This window comes from Triticum dicoccoides, chromosome 2A (genome assembly GCF_002162155.2).
Source record: "Triticum dicoccoides isolate Atlit2015 ecotype Zavitan chromosome 2A, WEW_v2.0, whole genome shotgun sequence".
Lineage (NCBI taxonomy): Eukaryota > Viridiplantae > Streptophyta > Magnoliopsida > Poales > Poaceae > Triticum > Triticum dicoccoides.
Genome location: NC_041382.1, coordinates 528,792,287 through 528,810,980, shown reverse-complemented (window position 1 = coordinate 528,810,980; position 18,694 = coordinate 528,792,287). Strand labels below are relative to the sequence as shown.

Sequence of the window (18,694 nt, the reverse complement as noted above, 5' to 3'; positions counted from 1 at the left end):
GTAACCGAAGAGTCGAGACGGCCGGGGAGGAGGTTTGTGGCGGGGATGACGGCGCTGAGGGACCGGGACAGCGGCAGAGCCAGTGGAGGGCATGGGTGAACGATAGAGAAGAGAGGGAATTGCTGCAGTTTATTGTGGGTCCTGCCTGTCAGATCTGATGTAACAGTCGCGTCTGACGCGTCCGGATATCCTCGTAGCCGCGCAGGTATGAGCTGGATATGAGGGCCGATTTAAGAAGTTTGGATGAGTCAAATTTTTATGACCGGTCATGCACCGTTCATCCACGTATATACGCGGTTTGAGGAGGCCGGCTGTCGTGCAGTGCAGGGCCGGATGTGGCAAGTGGCAACCAACCTACCCCTCTGAACGAGAAAAACACGCGGCACAGCATTCTGCTCGCGCTCTGCCCCCGCCCCTCCCACCTCCTGCCCTGTGCGAGTCAGAGATTTTGCGCGCGCGCCCCGGAGCAAAGAGATAGTGCCACCACTGTTCGGTGCGGTGGTTTCGGTGAAAGAGACCGACAGAGCTTGGTGGATAGAGAAGAGAGGAGGCGGAGGCGAGGTCTCCAACGGGGAGGGGATAGAGCGGTGCATTTTCTTGCCCACAGGCACGGAAGGTCAGCCTCTCGGCAGCACGGGGCACCGCCTGTTCTTGGTATGGTATTGGTAGCTGTACATCTTCTTCATCCTTGCATCTGGTTCTTGGATTGGGGGAAATCGCTCGCCCGCTGCCTGCATGTTCGCTGCGTCAGATGGATGGTGCGATTGATTTGTCTGCCCTGCAAACGGTGAAGTGCCGGAATGTTGGGCAGAGTTCTTGAATCTTGATGCATGTGGATTTAGGTTTTCTTTTTGTCTTACTGTACCATTATTTCCCCCCGTCGAAATGCGTCGCATACTGATATCACCCCATTGTTTCGATTTTGTTGATGTTCCTGCTACCATCCTTGCGTTGCGATGATGGACTGCTATTCTGGTTCAGGTCCAGCCTTTCAAGGCTCTGCGACTCTGATGTGTGCTTTCAATTTAGCACAATCACTAAAAAGGCAAATTTTATATTTCAAAACATTCTTTTTTTTGTACACTTGAAGGGCAAATGCTATCATTACTCTGTCCCGGATTTTATTTCAGTTCTTTGTTTGGGGTTAAAATATCGTTTTATGCTTACATAGGCTAGCTCAGGTGTTACATGCCTCTGTTTTTGCAAGTCATAGCTTACCTCTTGTGCTGATTATTTTCTGCAATTAGACTTTAAAGTTGGGTTTTTTCTAATGTTGCAAATATGTGTGCTCTAAGCCTCTGACTTTGTTAATGCCTTCATTCCAGTGTGATTGCTTCAGTTCGCGCCACTAAACAGGATGGATGGGATGGACTTCCTGGCCGGAATGGGCATGAACGAGGATGATCTTATGACGATGGTGTTTGAAAAGAATGTCGCTGAGCTGAGAGAAGACACATTTGATGGTTCTGAGGAGGAAAGAAAAATCTTTGAGGAGATTTTCGGCTGCGGACAGAACACTTCTCAACCAGGCATAGGCAAAACATCTATACCGCCATCCGGCTCTGCCTCCAGCGGCAAGATGGGCTACTGCCGCATAGTGGAGTCCTTCACTCACGGCAACCTATCGAGCTATCATGTCTTCGATCACAGTGCTAGTCAACAGATGCAGAACGCAATGCCTTGCACAGATCATCATGACATGCCTTCTGAGCTCGTGGTACAGTCGACGCCACCTTCCGTTGATCGGGTGTACACTCGCAGGGCGGTGACTCACAATCACAGCAGCCACAGAGCAGAACTTTCCAGTGTCCTGGATTTGGAGAGGGTTGACATCACCAGCGTGATCGCGCGGCGGCCTGGCGGCTGTGGCTTTGGAATGCTCTGGAACCATCTCCGGCTGCACGCGCATCTTCTGATGATGGACGCCGGGTGGAAGATCGAGGGCAAGGAGAGGGGGAACAAGAGCAAGATCGAGGGCGATAAGGAAAGGGGGAACAAGATTAAGATCGACCTCATGTACGAGTCGCCCGACAAGCTCATGCGCCTGGCTTCTCTTGCTAGGGCTTGGAAGTGCTTTGGTGAGTGGCTGCTGGTCCGCTCGTCCATAGTTGATGGAGATGACTGTGGAAAGGAATGGTCCAACATGCACGACTTTCTGTGTGATTTGAAGGACACGCTGCTGTGCTTGGAACACGAGGCCCGGCGCCCCGAGCAATCCCTGTCTTTCATGCACCAGTGGCGGCTGCTCGATCCTTTCATGGCGGTGGTTTGCATCGAGAAGAAGGTCGCAGCGCTGCGGAATGGAGTGCCATTGAAGGCTGTGAACAGCACAGTCTACGGCCCTCAGTCATAGCGAGAGAAGTTGCGGAAGCAGAGCAAGGGAGAACCAAATGTGAGTCAGCAAGTACAGTTTGAAGCTGAAAGGGAGCCGGAGGCGTTGGTGGCACGGCGTGAGCTGGGGCGGCCTATCTGTGAGGAAGAGGGCTGCGTGGTAGTTTGAGTACCAGATCGACTTTAGTTGCGTGTTTGTCTTTTGCCCACTCTGTTGTACTCCTACTGTAGAACGGATCTCTAGTCTCTGCTCGGACCTTCTAACTAAGTATCTCCGTATCTCCCAAGTCACCTTGGACGTGTTTGGTTGGTCGCATTAGGTCGGGCCTGGCCTACGCGAGAAGAATCTGGCCCGTTTGATTGCCTGGGCCGCATTAAAAATCTGGCCCGCACGAACCTCAAAGCAGGCCTTAGCTTGGCTATGGAGGAACGGCGTAATCGGCCGTTTTTTGTGAGCCAGGCTCGCTCACGCGTGGCGCGCGCCCGCATGCCTTGTGACGCGTGGGAGACGAGGCGATTGCTCATAACTCCCCACGCCCCTCCTGTCACCTCCCTCGCCAGTTCACACCCACTCCCTCTCTCACCTTATCGCCTGTTCGGTTTCTCTGATGGTCACGCCGCCGTCTCGCCACGCCTCACCCACTCTGGTCATCGCCGGCAGCAATCCCATCCAAGAGAGGTGGGTTGCCGGCCTCTCCACGGCCAGAGTAGATCTGGCGGCGGCACTGCGAGCTCCCTTCCCTTTCTAAACCATGCTGCCGCCCCGGGCCAATGCAGCGCCGGTTGCTCCGGCTCCGCCACCGGAGCCGGTGGTCCTCTCCATCGGCTCGAACATCACGGGGATCCAATACCTGCCGGCGCCGTCCTTTGTAGGCCCCTCTTATGGGGGTATTGTTACCCCCATAAGAGGGTTTTCTTCTCCGCGTCCGGTGCAAGGGGAGGGGAGCTCTAGGACGTCGGCGTCATCTTTGAGCCCGCGCAGGCCGAGGTGCACGGCCGCGGCCCTGGGAATGGTCGGGTCCTCTTCATCGGCGATGGCAACACCCCTCTTCCCACCGAGGTTTTCACCACAACCGGCGTACGCTACACCGGCAACCCCCACTGTAAGCTCTCAAATTCCCCTCTGCTTCTTAGTTAGGGTTATTAGGGTAGTTCATAGTGTGCTAGATTAGATTGTGGCACGTACATTTGACCCGATCCGATCCGATTCGACTGGATTCTACTAGATTCGATCGGATTCGAAATCCACTGTTTTGGGGATGAACAAGAGTGCATGCTTACTTTGTTCATCCCACATGCCTAGATTGTTCATAATGTAGTGGTAGTTTGCATCGTTTTTAGTGCCACATTGTCACTTTCTACTGCCAAATTGTTAGTTTGTAGTGCCACATTGTGTGTTCTTGATGCTATTACTAGTGTATATGTTATTGTTAGTTTCTACTGTTGTTAGGTCTTCGGGACAAATATCAAATGTTATTTGCATACCCTCGTCAAATGCACATGCCTTGCAGAGAGCTTCCCAATTAGAGCAACCGAATGGAAGTGATTGACCGCATTGTACAGCTTAACCCGAAACGCATAACCATGTTTAGTTTTTAAGTGAGCCCTCCTCGTCTCCATATTCTCAAAGTCTTTGGAACCGAGCTTCAGCAATACATATGGTCTTGCATGGCACGGGATGTACTAATCAAATTGAGTTTTTCTAAGAAATTACATGTTGAACAAAAGAAGAACAAGTGGTGATATTAATTACGACGAAATGCTTGTCGTTGTGTACTGTACAAACATCAAAGGTCTCATCCAAATTCACGGTGAAACTCCTATCATTTTGTAGGTGAGGAAACCTGTCGCACAAACCCCGGTCATCGTAGCAGTAACGGCACTCCGGGATCCTATCGTCATCAGACATCTGCTGTGTTCATAATTCAAAGATTAAACTTTTGAATATTCATCACGGGTTGACTTTCGGTCTGTCGAGTCTTCCTTGAAAACTCTCATATCACGTGGTGTATATGATGGGGACTCCCTCTCTGATATATTCGACTGTCGGTGATGGTCGCTCCTCCCTTCGTCCCCGAGTGCATTTCACCAAATTGTCTAGCACGCGGGAACGAAGGAGAAACGACCCCACGACAATAGTCGGGATTCTTCATCTCCGACATTTGCGACTGTCGGTGATGGTCGCTCTTCTCTTCCTTCCCGTGCATTACCAAAAGGTCTATCACGAGAAAGAAGAGGAAGAGCGACCCCCACGACAACAGTCGACATTCTTCTTCTCTCATATATGGTGGACACTCCCTCGCAGTTTTTCACTATCATGTATGGAGTCCCAACAGACCTAAAGTCAACCCAAAATGTTGTTTAATGATCTTTCCGGCAAATCCAAGGCACTCGACATTTCATACATTCTAGCACAAGCCATGCTAAAATTCATGGGAAAATCCAGCATGACCTTTGCTATATCGAGCGCCTGAAATTTGCTGGAATGGAAATTAATCAACACTCCGACAAAACGTAGGCCACTCTGAGGTGTTCCCTGCAAACAAAGGCCACTTGGGAAAGCACTAGTTGTACACAACACTACATATGACATGTCACACCTATGCATCCATGGAAATTGTCACAGCTACTCATTCACTACTCTAGTACATCTATCAAAACATCTACATCATCATCAACATGGGGATTTGGTTAGTCTCACCTCGAGGTCGAAGGGGGTATGTGACGGGGACGACGACGAGGATGATGCAGGGCTCCTTGATTTCTGCAAAAACAAAATATAAACAAAAACATTTTATATCTACCTTCTACAACAAAATTCTACCTATCTATTCTATTCAAAAGACCTACATTATACAATCAAAGTTTTACATATCAACTAAATCTATTAACTATGAATTTTTACTAATTTACTAAAAAAAATCTACTCTGTGCAAGAACAGAGTGAAGAGAGATGAGGGGGCAGGGGGTGGGAGGTGATGACCCACAAGTATAGGGGATCTATCATAGTCCTTTCGATAAGTAAGAGTGTGGAACCCAATGAGGAGCAGAAGGAAATGACAAGCGGTTTTCAGCAATGTATTCTCTGCAAGCACTGAAATTATAGATAACCGTTAGTGTTGCGATAAGATAAATTATAACGGGTAACAAGTAATAAAAGTAAACAAGGTGCAGCAAGGTGGCCCAATCCTTTTTGTAGCAAAGGACAAGACTGGGCGAGCTCTTATATAAAGCAAAGCGCTCCTGAGGACACATGGGAATTGTTGTCAAGTTAGTTTTCATCATGCTCATATGATTCACGTTCGTTACTTTGATAATTTGATACGTGGGTGGACCGGTGCTTGGGTACTGCCCTTCCTTGGACAAGCCTCCCACTTATGATTAACCCCTCTCGCAAGCATCCGCAACTACGAAAGAAGTATTAAGGTAAACCTAACCATAGCATGAAACATATGGATCCAAATCAGCCCCTTACGAAGCAACGCATAAACTACGGTTTAAGCTTCTGTCACTCTAGCAACTCATCATCTACTTATTACCTCCCAATGCCTTCCCCTAGGCCCAAATGATGGTGAAGTGTCATGTAGTCGATGTTCACATAACACCACTAGAGGAGAGACAATATACATCTCATCAAAATATCGAACGAATACCAAATTCACATGATTACTTATAACAAGACTTCTCCCATGTCCTCAGGAACAAACATAACTACTCACAAAGCATATTAATAATCATAATCAGAGGAGTATTAATTTGTTGGCGAACACAGCATGCAATTTCAAAATTGCCTACGCTCATGCAAGATCTATCTAGGAGACGCATAGCAACGAGAGGGGGAGAGCATCTTCATACCCTTGAATATCGCAAAGCGGAAGCGTTTATCAACGCGATTGATGTAGTCGTACACCTTCACGATCCGTCCCGATCAAGCACCGAACGTACGACACCTCCGCGTTCAGCACATGTTCAACTCGATGACGTCCTCGCCTTCTTGATCCAGCAAGACGAGCAAAGTAGTAGATGAGTTCCGGCGGCACGACGGCGTGGTGACGGTGTTGGTGAAGGACAATCTCCGCAGGGCTTCGCCAAGCACTACAGAAACTTTGACGGAGGATAAACTAGAGGGGACAGGGTTGCCGGCACACGGCTTGGTGATTCTTGATGTGTCTTTGGTGCTAGCCCTGCCCCTCTATTTATATGTTGAGCCCTGGGGTCGAAAGTTGGAGTAAAAGCCTCCACAAAGTTGGTTTCACCCGAAAGGCAAGAGTCCTTCTCGGACTCGAAGGCCAGACGCCAGGGTTCCTGGCATTTGGATCTTGGCGTCTGGCCCCTAGACTCCGCAAAAATTCCTTTTGCATTTTCCAAAAACCTTGTGGGCTTTCCCCTTTGGCCCAAATAAAGTGTTCTCATACCCAAACATTTCGGGAAACATCCGGAACCCTTCCAGAGACCAAACACTATTATCACATATATCAATCTTTACCTCCGGACCATCCCGGTGCTCCTCGTCATGTCCGTAATCACATCCGGGATTCCAAACAACATTCGGTTACCAACATACATAACTCATATAGTACTATATCGTCAACGAACATTTAAGCGTGCGGACCCTACAGGTTCGAGAACTATGTAGACATGGCCGAGACACTTCTCCGGTCAATAACCAATAGCGGAACCTGGATGCCCATATTGGCTCCTACATATTCTACGAAGATCTTTATCGGTCGAACCTTTATGACAACATACATTATTCCCTATGTCATCGGTATGTTACTTGCCCGAGATTCGATCGTCGGTATCTTCATACCTAGTTCAATCTCATTACCGGCAAGTCTCTTTAATTGTTTTGTAATACATCATCTCATAACTAACTCATTAGTCACATTGCTTGTAAGGCTTATTATGATGTGCATTACCGAGAGGGCCCAGAGATACCTCTTCGATACTCGGAGTGACAAATCCTAATCTTGATCTATGCCAACCCAACAAACACCTTCGGAGACACCTGTAGAGCATCTTTATAATCACCCAGTTACGTTGTGATGTTTTATAGCACACAAGGTGTTCCTCCGATATTCGGGAGTTGCATAATCTCATAGTCAGGGGAATACGTATAAGTCACGAAGAAAGCAATAGCAATAAAACTTAACGATCATTATGCTAAGCTAACGGATGGGTCTTGTCCAACACATCATTCTCTAATGATGTGATCCCGTTCATCAAATGACAACACATGTCTATGGCCAGGAAACTTAACCATCTTCGATTAACGAGAAAGTCAAGTAGAGGCATACTAGGGACACTTTGTTTTGTCTATGTATTCACACATGTATCAAGTTTCCGGTTAATACAATTCTAGCATGAATAATAAACATTTATCATGATATAAGGAAATATAAAATAACAACTTTATTATTGCCTCTAGGGAATATTTCCTTCAGTCTCCCACTTGCACTAGAGTCATTAATCTAGTTCACATCGCCATGTGATTTAACACCAATAGTTCACATCACCATGTGATTTACACCCAAAGGGTTTACTAGAGTCAGCAATCTAGTTCACATCGCCATGTGATTAACACCCAAAAGAGTACTAAGGTGTGATCATGTTTTGCTTGTGAGAGAAGTTTATGTCAACGGGTCCGCTACATTCAAAGCCGTATGTATTTTTGCAAATATTTCTATGTGTACAATACTCTGCATGTAGCTACTCTAGCTAATTTCTCCCACTTTCAGTATGTATCCAGGTTGAGACTCAGAGTCATCCAGATTGGTGTTAAAGCTTGCATCCACGTAACTCTTTACGATGAACTCTTTATCACCTCCATAACCGAGAAATATTTCCTTATTCTACTAAGGATAATTTTGACTGCTGTCCAGTGATCCACTTCCGGATCACTATTGTACCCTCTTGCCAAACTCATGGTGAGGTACACAATAGGTCTGGTACACAACATAACATACTTTATAGAACCTATGACTGAGGCATAGGGAATGACTTTCATTCTCTTTCTATTTTCTGCTGTGGTCGGTTTTTGAGTCTTACTCAACTTCACACCTTGCAACACATGCAAGAACTCCTTCTTTGACTGTTCCATTTTGAACTACTTCAAAATCTTGTCAAGGTATGTACTCATTGAAATTTTTTATCGAACGTCTTGATCTATCTCTATAGATCTTGATGCTCAATCTGTAAGCAGCTTCACCGAGGTCTTTCTTTGAGAAACTCCTTTCAAACACTCCTTTATGCTTTCCAGAAAATTCTACATCATTTTTGATCAACAATATGTCATTCACATATACTTATCAGAAAGGATGTAGTGCTCCCACTAACTTTCTTGTAAATACAGGCTTCACCAAAAGTCTGTATAAAACCATATGGTTTGATCACCTTATCAAAGCGTATATTCCAATTCCGAGATGCTTGCACCAGTTCATTGATGGATTGCTGGAGCTTGCACACTTTGTTAGCACCTTTAGGATTGACAAAACCTTCTTGTTGCATCATATACAACTCTTCTTTAAGAAATCCATTAAGGAATGCAGTTTTGACATCCATTTGCTAGATTTCATAAAATGTGGCAATTACTAACATGATTCGGACAGACTTAAGCATCGCTACGAGTGAGAAAATCTTATCATAGTCTACACCTTGAACTTGACAAAAACCTTTTGCGACAATTCAAGCTTTGTAGATAGTAACACTACTATCAGCGTCCGTCTTCCTCTTGAAGATCCATTTATTGTCAATGGCTCGCCGATCATCGGACAAGTCAATCAAAGTCCATACTTTGTTCTCATATATGGATCCATCTCAGATTTCATGGCCTCAAGCTATTTCGCGGAATCTGGGCTCATCATCGCTTCCTCATAGTTCGTATGTTTCTCATGGTCTAGTAACATGACTTCCAGAATAGGATTACCGTACGACTCTAGCGCGGACCGTACTCTGGATGACCTACGAGGTTTGGTAGTAACTTGATCTGAAGTTTCATGTTCATCATTAGCTTCCTCACTAATTGGTGTAGGAATCACTAGAACTGAATTCTGTGATGAACTACTTTCCAATTGGGGAGAAGGTACAATTACCTCATCAAGTTCTACATTCCTCCCACTCACTTCTTTCAAGAGGAAATTCTTCTCTAGAAAGGATCCATTCTTAGCAATGAATATCTTGCCTTCAGATCTATGATAGAAGGTGTACCCAATAGTCTCCTTTGGGCATCCTATGAAGACACATTTCTCCGATTTAGGTTCGAGCTTAACAGGTTGAAACCTTTTTCACATAAGCATTGCAAGCCCAAACTTTAAGAAACGACAGCTTAGGTTTCTTGCCAAACCACAGTTCATGCGGTGTCGTCTCAACGGATTTAGATGGTGCCATATTTAACGTGAATGCAGCTCTCTCTAATGCATAACCCCAAAACGATAGTGGTAAATCGGTAAGAGACATCATAGATCGCACCATATCTAATAAAGTGTGGTTACGACGTTTGGACACACCATTACGCTGTGGTGTTCCAGGTGGCATGAGTTGCGAAACTATTCCACATTGTTTCAAATGAAGACTAAACTCATAACTCAAATATTCACCTCCACGATCAGATCATAGAAACTTTATTTTCTTGTTACGATGATTTTCCACTTCACTCTGAAATTCTTTGAACTTTTCAAATGTTTTAGACTTATGCTTCATTAAGTAGATACACCCATATCTGCTTAAATCATCTGTGAAGGTCAGAAAATAACGATACCCGCCACAAGCCTCAACACTCATTGGACCGCATACATCAGTATGTATTATTTCCAACAAGTGAGTTGCTCGCTCCATTGTTCCGGAGAACGGAGTCTTAGTCATCTTGCCCATGAGGCATGGTTCGCAAGCATCAAGTGATTCCAAAAGTCCATCGGCATGGAGTTTTTCATGCGCTTTACACCAATATGACCTAAACGGCAGTGCCACAAATATGTTGCACTATCATTATCAACTTTGCATCTTTTGGCATCAATATTATGAATATGTGTATCACTACGATCGAGATTCAATAAACCATTCACATTGGGTGTATGACCATAGAAGGTTTTATTCATATAAACAGAATAACAATTATTCTCTGACTTAGATGAATAACCGTATTGCAATAAACATGATCCAATCATATTATGCTCAACGCAAACACCAAATAACATTTATTTTAGGTTCAACGCTAATCCCGAAGGTAAAGGGAGTGTGCGATGGTGATCTTATCAACCTTGGAATCACTTCCAACACACATCGTCACCTCGCCCTCAACTAGTCTCTGTTCATTTTGTAACTCCTATTTCAAGTTACTAATCATAGCAACTGAACCAGTATGAAATACCCAGGGGATACTATGAACACTAGTAAAGTACACATTAATAACATGTATATCATGTATACTTTTGTTCACTTTGCCATCCTTCTTATCCGCCAAATACTTGGGGCAGTTCTGCTTCCAGTGACCAGTCCCTTTGCAGTAGAAGCACTCAGTCTCAGGCTTAGGTCCAGACTTGGGCTTCTTCACTTGGACAGCAACTTGCTTGATGTTCTTCTTGAAGTTCCCCTTATTCCCTTGCCCTTTTACTTGAAACTAGTGGTCTTGTCAACCATCAATACTTGATGCTTTTTCTTGATTTCTACCTTCATCGATTTCAGCATCGCGAAGAGCTTGGGAATCATTTCCGTTATCCCTTGCATATTATAGTTCATCACAAAGTTCTAGTAACTTGGTGATAGTGACTAGAGAACTCTGTCAATCAATATCTTATCTGGAAGATTAACTCCCATTTGATTCAAGTGATGGTAGTACTCAAACATTCTGAGCATATGCTCACTAGCTGAGCTATTCAACTCCATCTTGTAGGCAAAGTACTTGTCAGATGTCTCATACCTCTCTACACGGGCATGAGTCTGAAATACCAATTTCAGCTCTTGGAACATCTCATATGCTCCATGGTGTTCAAAACATTTTTGAAGTCCCAGTTCTAAGCCGTAAAGCATGGCGCACTAAACTATCAAGTAGTCATTATACCGAGCTTCCCAAACATTCATAACGTCTGCATCTGCTCCTGCAATAGGTCTGTCACCTAGCGGTGCATCAAGGGCATAATTCTTCTGTGCAGTAATGAGGATAATCCTCATATCATGGACCGAGTCCGCATCATTGCTACTATCATCTTTCAACATAGTTTTTCTCTAGGAACATATAAAAATAAAATAGGGGAGCTATACTCGAGCTATTGATCTACAACATAGATATGCAAAAACTATCAGGACTAAGTTCATGATAAATTAAAGTTCAATTATTCATATTACTTAATAACTCCCACTTAGATAAACATCCCTCTAGTCATCTAAATGATAATGTGATCCATATCACCCAAACCATGTCTGATCATCATGTGAGATGGAGTAGCTTTTAATGGTGAACATCACTATGTTGATCATATCTACTATATGATTCACGTTCGATCTTTCAATCTCAGTGTTCCGAGGCCATATCTGCATATGCTAGGCTCGTCAGGTTTAACCCGAGTATTCTGCGTGTGCAAAACTGGCTTGCACCCATTGTATGTGAACGTAAAGCTTATCACACCCGATCATCACGTGCTGTCTCGGCACGACGAACTGTTGCAGCGGTGCATACTCAGGTAGAACACTTATACCTTGAAATTTAGTGAGGGATCATCTTATAATGCTACCACCATACTAAGCAAAATAAGATGCATAAAGGATAAACATCACATGCAATCAAAATAAGTGATATGATATGGCCATCATCATCTTGTGCCTTTGATCTCCATCTCCAAAGCACCGTCATGATCACCATCGTCACCGGCTTGACACCTTGATCTCCATCATAGCATCATTATCGTCTCGCCAACTATTGCTTCTACGACTATCGCTACCGCTTAGTGATAAAGTAAAGCAATTACATGGCGATTGCATTTCGTACAATAAAGCGCAACCATAAGGCTCCTGCCAGTTGTCGATAACGGTTACAAAACATGATCATCTCATACAACAATTTATATATCATCATGTCTTGACCATATCACATCACAACATGCCCTGCAAAAACAAGTTAGACGTCCTCTAATTTGTTGTTGCAAGTTTTACATGGCTGCTACGGGCTTTAGCAAGAATTGTTCTTACCTACGCATCAAAACCACAACGATTTTTCATCAAGTGTGTTGTTTTAACCTTCAACAAGGACCAGGCGTAGTCAAACTCGATTCAACTAAAGTTGGAGAAACAGACACCCACTAGCCACCTGTGTGCGAAGCACGTCGATAGAACCAGTCTCATGAACGCGGTCATGTAATGTCGGTCTAGGCCGCGTCATCCAACAATACCGCCGAATCAAAGTAAGACATTGCTGGTAAGCAGTATGACTATTATCGCCCACAACTCTTTGTGTTCTACTCATGCATATAACATCTACGCATAGACCTGGCTCTGATAACACTGTTTGGGAACGCAACATGCAATTTCAAAATTTCCTACGCTCACGCAAGATCTATCTAGGAGATGCACAGCAACGAGAGGGGGAGAGCATCTTCATACCCTTGAAGATCGCAAAGCGGAAGCGTTTATCAACGCGGTTGATGTACTCGTACACCTTCATGATCCATCCCAATCAAGTACTGAATGTACAACACCTCCGCGTTCAGCACACATTCAGGTCAATGATGTCCTCGCCTTCTTGATCCAGCAAGACGGGCGAAGTAGTAGATGAGTTCCGGAAGAACGACGGCGTGGTGACGGTGTTGGTGAAGAACAATCTCCGCAGGGCTTCGCCAAGCACTACGAAAACTATGACGGAGGATAAACTAGAGGGGATGGGGTTGCCGGCACACGGCTTGGTGTTTCTTGATGTGTCTTTGGTGCTAGCTGATGACCCACAAGTGTAGGGGATCTATCATAGCTTTTCGGTAAGTAAGAGTGTCGAACCCAACAAGGAGCATAAGGAAATGATAAGCAGTTTTCAGTAAGGTATTCTCTGCAAGCACTGAAATTATCGGTAACAAATAGTTTTGTGATAAGGTAATTTGTAACGAGTAGCAAGTAATAAAAGTAAATAAGGTGCAGCAAGATGGCCCAATCCTTTTTGTAGCAAAGAATAAGCCTGGAAAAACTCTTATATGAAGGAAAGCGCTCCCGAGGACACATGGGAATTATCGTCAAGCTAGTTTTCATCATGTTCATATGATTCACATTCGGTACTTTGATAATTTGATATGTGGGTGGACCGGTGCTTGGGTACTGTCCTTACTTGGACAAGCATCCCACTTATGATTAACCCCCATTTCAAGCATCCACAACTGCAACAGAAGTATTAAGGTAAACTAACCATAGCATGAAACATATGGATCCAAATCAGCCCCTTACGAAGCAACGCATAAACTAGGGTTTAAGCTTTTGTCACTCTAGCAACCCATCATATACTTATTACTTCCCAATGCCTCCCTCTAGGCCCAAACAATGGTGAAGTGTCATGTAGTCGACGTTCACATGACACCACTAGAGGGATGACAACATACATCTCATCAAAATATCGAACGAATACCAAATTCACATGACTACTAATAGCAAGACTTCTCCCATGTCCTCAGGAACAAGCGTAACTACTCACAAAGCATATTCATGTTCATAATCATAGGGGTATTAATATGCATAATGGATCTGAACATATGATCTTACACCAAGTAAACCAACTAGCATCAACTACAAGGAGTAATCAACACTACTAGCAACCCACAGGTACCAATCTGAGGTTTGGATACAAAGATTGGATACAAGAGATGAACTAGAGTTTGAGATAAGATGGTGCTGGTGAAGATGTTGATGGAGATTGACCCCCTCCCGATGAGAGGATCATTGGTGATGACGATGGCGATGGTTTCCCCCTCCCGGAGGGAAGTTTCCCCGGCAGAATAGCTCCGCTGGAGCCCTAGATTGGTTCCGCCAAGGTTCCGCCTCGTGGCGGTGGAGTTTCTTCCCGAAAGCTTTCTCATGATTTTTTCCTCGAAGAAAGACTCCATATAGCCAAAGATGGGCATCGGAGGGCCACCAGGGGGCCCACGAGGTAGGGGGCGCGCCCAGGGGGTAGGGCGCGCCCCCCACCCTCGTGGCTGGTGGGCCCCCTGGGCGCGCCCCCCACCCTCGTGGCTGGTGCCCCCCCCCCCATCTGGTACTTCTTGCTCCCAATATTTTTTATATATTCTGAAAAGTGCTCCTGTGGAGTTTTAGGACTTTTGGAGATGTGCATAATAGGTCTCTAATATTTGCTCCTTTTCCAGCCCAGAATTCCAGCTGCCAGCATTCCCCCTCTTCATGTAAACCTTGTAAAATAAGAGAGAATAGGCATAAGTATTGTGACATAATGTGTAATAACAGACCATAATGCAATAAATATCGATATAGAAGCATGATGCAAAATGGACGTATTAACTCCCCCAAGCTTAGACCTCGCATGTGCAGTTCTATCTCCAACATGGTGTCCTCCATAGGCTTCCGAGTGACACTTGCGTAGGATCTGTTCCTGTTCATGCTCAGGTACACAATGTCTAATAACACCATCTACTCCTTTTTATAAAGATGTGGGTCATCCCAAAAGTAATGTCTTAAATCATAGAAGAACTTTTTTTTTGTTAGTATGTGAAACAAGGTGGTATAAATTTAGCAACAATATAATTAGCATAATCAGCATACCATGGAGAAGTACGAGAAGCATTTATGACATTTAATTGTTCATCAGAAAGCTATCATCAATAGGTAGTGGGTCATCAAGAACATTCTCTAACCTAGACAAGTTGTCTGCAACGGGGTTCTCAGCTCCCTTTCTATCAATGATATGCAAATCAAATTCTTGTAGCAGGAGGACCCATCTAATAAGTCTAGGTTTAGCATCTTTCTTTTCCATAAGATATTTAATAGCACCATGATCAGTGTGGATAGTTACTTTAGAATAAACAATATAAAGTCTGAACTTATCACATGCAAATACAACTGCTGAAAATTCTTTTTCAGTAGTAGCATAATTTCTCTGGGCATTGTCTAGAGTTTTACTAGCATATTGAATAACATTTAATTTTTTATCCACTCTTTGTCCTAGAACAGCACCTACAACATAATCACTAGCATCACACATAATTTCAAAAGGTAAATTCCAATTAGGTGGCTGAACAATAGGTGCAGAAATCAAAGCTTTCTTAAGTATTTCAAATGCTTCTACACAATCATCATCAAAGACAAAAGGAATACCTTTTTGTAATAGGTTAGCCAGAGACCGGGAAATTTTTGAGAAGTCCTTAATGAACCTCCTATAGAAACCGGCATGACCAAGGAAACTTCTTATACCTTGGCTTTGTCAACTTCAATACCTCTTTCAGAAATTTTATGCCCCAAGAAAATACCTTCATTAACCATAAAGTGGCACCTCTCCCAATTCAAGACAAGGTTAGTTTCTTCACATCTCTGCAAAACTCGATCAAGGTTGGTCAAGAAATCATCAAAAGAGGATCCATAAACAGAGAAATAATCCATGAAAACTTCACAGATCTTTTCACAAAAGTCAGAGAATATAGCCATCATGCATCTTTGAAAGGTAGCAGGTGCATTACATAAACCAAAAGGCATACGTTTATAAGCAAAGGTACTGAAAGGGCAAGTAAAAGTAGTCTTTTCTTGATCCTCAACTAACACATGTATTTGAGAGAAACCAGAGTAACCATCTAGAAAGCAAAAATGTGTATGTTTGGATAATCTTTCTAGCATTTGATCAATGAAAGGCAAAGGGTAATGATCTTTTTTAGTAGCTTTATTTAATTTGTGAAAATCAATTACCATACTATAACCTGTTATAATTCTTTGTGGAATCAATTCATCTTTATCATTAGGAACGACAGTAATACCTCCCTTCTTAGGGACACAATGGAAAAGACTTACCCACTAACTATCAGCAACGGGATAAATTATACCTGCCTTAAGGAGCTTTAATATTTCCTTTCTTACCACTTCTTTCATCTTAGGATTTAGCCGTCGTTGGTGATCAATAACTGGTTTGGCGTCTTTCTCCAAATTTATTTTGTGTTGACATAGAGTGGGACTAATGCCCTTAAGATCATCAAGAGTATATCCAATAGCAGCATGGTGCTTCTTCAGAGTTTTCAATAATCTCTCTTCTTCATGCTCTGAAAGGTTAGCACTAATAATAATAGGATATATCTTCTTTTCATGAAGATAAGCATATTTAAGAGTATCAGGCAATGCTTTAAGCTCAAACACGGGATCACTCTTGGGTGGAGGAGGATCCCCTAGGATTTCAATAGGCAAATTGTGTTTTAGAATATGTCCCTGTTTAAAGAATACTTCATCTATTTCCCTTCTTTCATTCATAAACATATCATTCTCATGGTCTAGAAAATATTGTTCTAAAGGATCGATAGGAGGCACGACAATAGAAGCAAGACCAATAATTTCATCTTTACTGGGCAATTCCTCATCAAGGGGTTGTTTACTAAATTTAGCAAAATTAAACTCATGAGACATAACCCCTAAACCAACAGAAACAATATCCTTATTGCAGTCTATCTTAGCATTAACAGTATTCAAGAAGGTTCTACCAAATATGATGGTACAAAAAGCTATCTTGTAGGGAACCAAGAACAAGAAAATCAGCAGGGTATTTAACTTTCCCACACAAGACTTCAACATCTCTAACAATCCCAATCGGTGAAATAGTATCTCTATTGGCAAGTTTAATGGTAACATCGATATCTTCTATCTCAGCAGGTGCAATATCATGCATAATTTCTTCGTATAAGGAATGAGGTATTGCACTTGAACTAGCACCCATATCACATAAGCCATGATAACAATAATCTCCTATTTTAACGGAAATAACAAGCATGCCTACAACAGGCCTATGTTTATTTTTAGCATCAGGTCTAGCAATTCTAGCAGCTTCATTGTAGAAGTAAATAATGTGCCCATCAATATTATCGGCCAAGAGATCTTTAACGATAACAATACTAGGTTCAACTTTAATTTGCTCAGGGGGTTTAGGTGTCTTAATATTACTTTTGTTAACCACAGTTGAAGTGTTAGCATGATCCTCTATTCTAACAGGGAAAGGTGGTTTCTCAATATAAGCAGCAGGAAAAACATGATCATCATAAGTGATAGTCTTTTCTTCAACTTTAATAGGTGCAACTACTTTTACTTCAATGGGAGGATTATATTTAAACCACTTTTCCTTATGGAGATCAACATGAGTAGCAAAGGATTCACAGAAAGAAGCTACTATCTCAGAGTCAAGCCCATATTTAGTGCTAAATTAACAGAAAACATTGGTATCCATAAAAGATTTAACACAATCAAACATAGGTGTTATACCTAACTCCTTACCTTCATCGAGGTCGCAATCTTCAGAGTTGCGTTTAATTCTTTCCAATAAATCCCATTTGAATTCAATAGTCTTCATCATAAAAGATCCAGTGCAAGAATTATCGAGCATGGAGCGATTATTGAGAGAAAGCCGAGCATAAATTTTTTGAATAATCATTTCTCTTGAGAGCTCATGATTGGGGCATGAATATAACACTGACTTAAGCCTCCCCCAAGCTTGAGCGATGATTTCTCCTTCGCGAGGCCAAAAATTATATATATAATTACGATCACGATGAACAAGATGCATAGGATAAAACTTCTGATGAAATTCCAATTTGAATTGCTTGTAGTCCCATGATCGTTGGTGATGACGATGGCGATGATTTCCCCCTCCCGGAGGGAAGTTTCCCCGGCAGAACAACTCCACCGGAGCCCTAGATTGGTTCCGCCAAGGTTCCGCCTCGTGGCGGCGGAGTTTCTCCCCGAAAGCTTTCTTATGATTTTTTCCTCGACCAAATACTCCATATAGCCAAAGATGGGCATCGGAGGGCCACCAGGGGGCCCACAAGGCAGGGGGCGCGCCCAGGGGGTAGGGCACGCTCCCCACCCTCGTGGCTGGTGGGTGGCCCCCCTTTGGTACTTCTTGCGCCCAATATTTTTTATATATTCTGAAAAGTGCTCCCATGGAGTTTCAGGACTTTTGGAGATGTGCAGAATAGGTCTCTAATATTTGCTCCTTTTCCATCCTAGAATTCCAGCTGCCGGCATTCCCCCTCTTCATGTAAACCTTGTAAAATAAGAGAGAATAGCCATAAGTATTGTGACATAATGTGTAATAACAGCCCATAATGCAATAAATATCGATATAGAAGCATGATGCAAAATGGACGTATCACTAGCCCTGCCCCTCTATTTATATCGTGAGCCTAGGGGTCGAAACTTGGAG

General features: G+C 43.4%; 1 protein-coding gene across 2 annotated transcripts; it reads left to right on the top strand.

Annotated features, from left to right (window-relative positions):
* The first annotated feature begins 341 nt into the window (after window positions 1–341).
* On the top strand, window positions 342–2,618 carry LOC119355190. 2 transcript variants are annotated; one of them, XM_037621969.1, is made up of 2 exons: window positions 342–616; window positions 1,326–2,618. In XM_037621969.1, exon 2 carries the CDS (start codon window positions 1,358–1,360, stop codon window positions 2,351–2,353), a length of 996 nt encoding a protein of 331 aa, XP_037477866.1. In that variant the 5' UTR covers window positions 342–616; window positions 1,326–1,357; the 3' UTR covers window positions 2,354–2,618. The 2 variants fall into 2 exon arrangements, with proteins under 2 accessions (XP_037477866.1, XP_037477865.1); XM_037621968.1 differs by having other exon boundaries at window positions 342–654.
* Window positions 2,619–18,694: the final 16,076 nt, after the last annotated feature.

Bases quoted from the DNA above. Each gene is read 5' to 3' on its own strand.
- LOC119355190 (XM_037621969.1), top strand. From the start codon at position 1,358: ATGGATGGGATGGACTTCCTGGCCGGAATGGGCATGAACGAGGATGAT.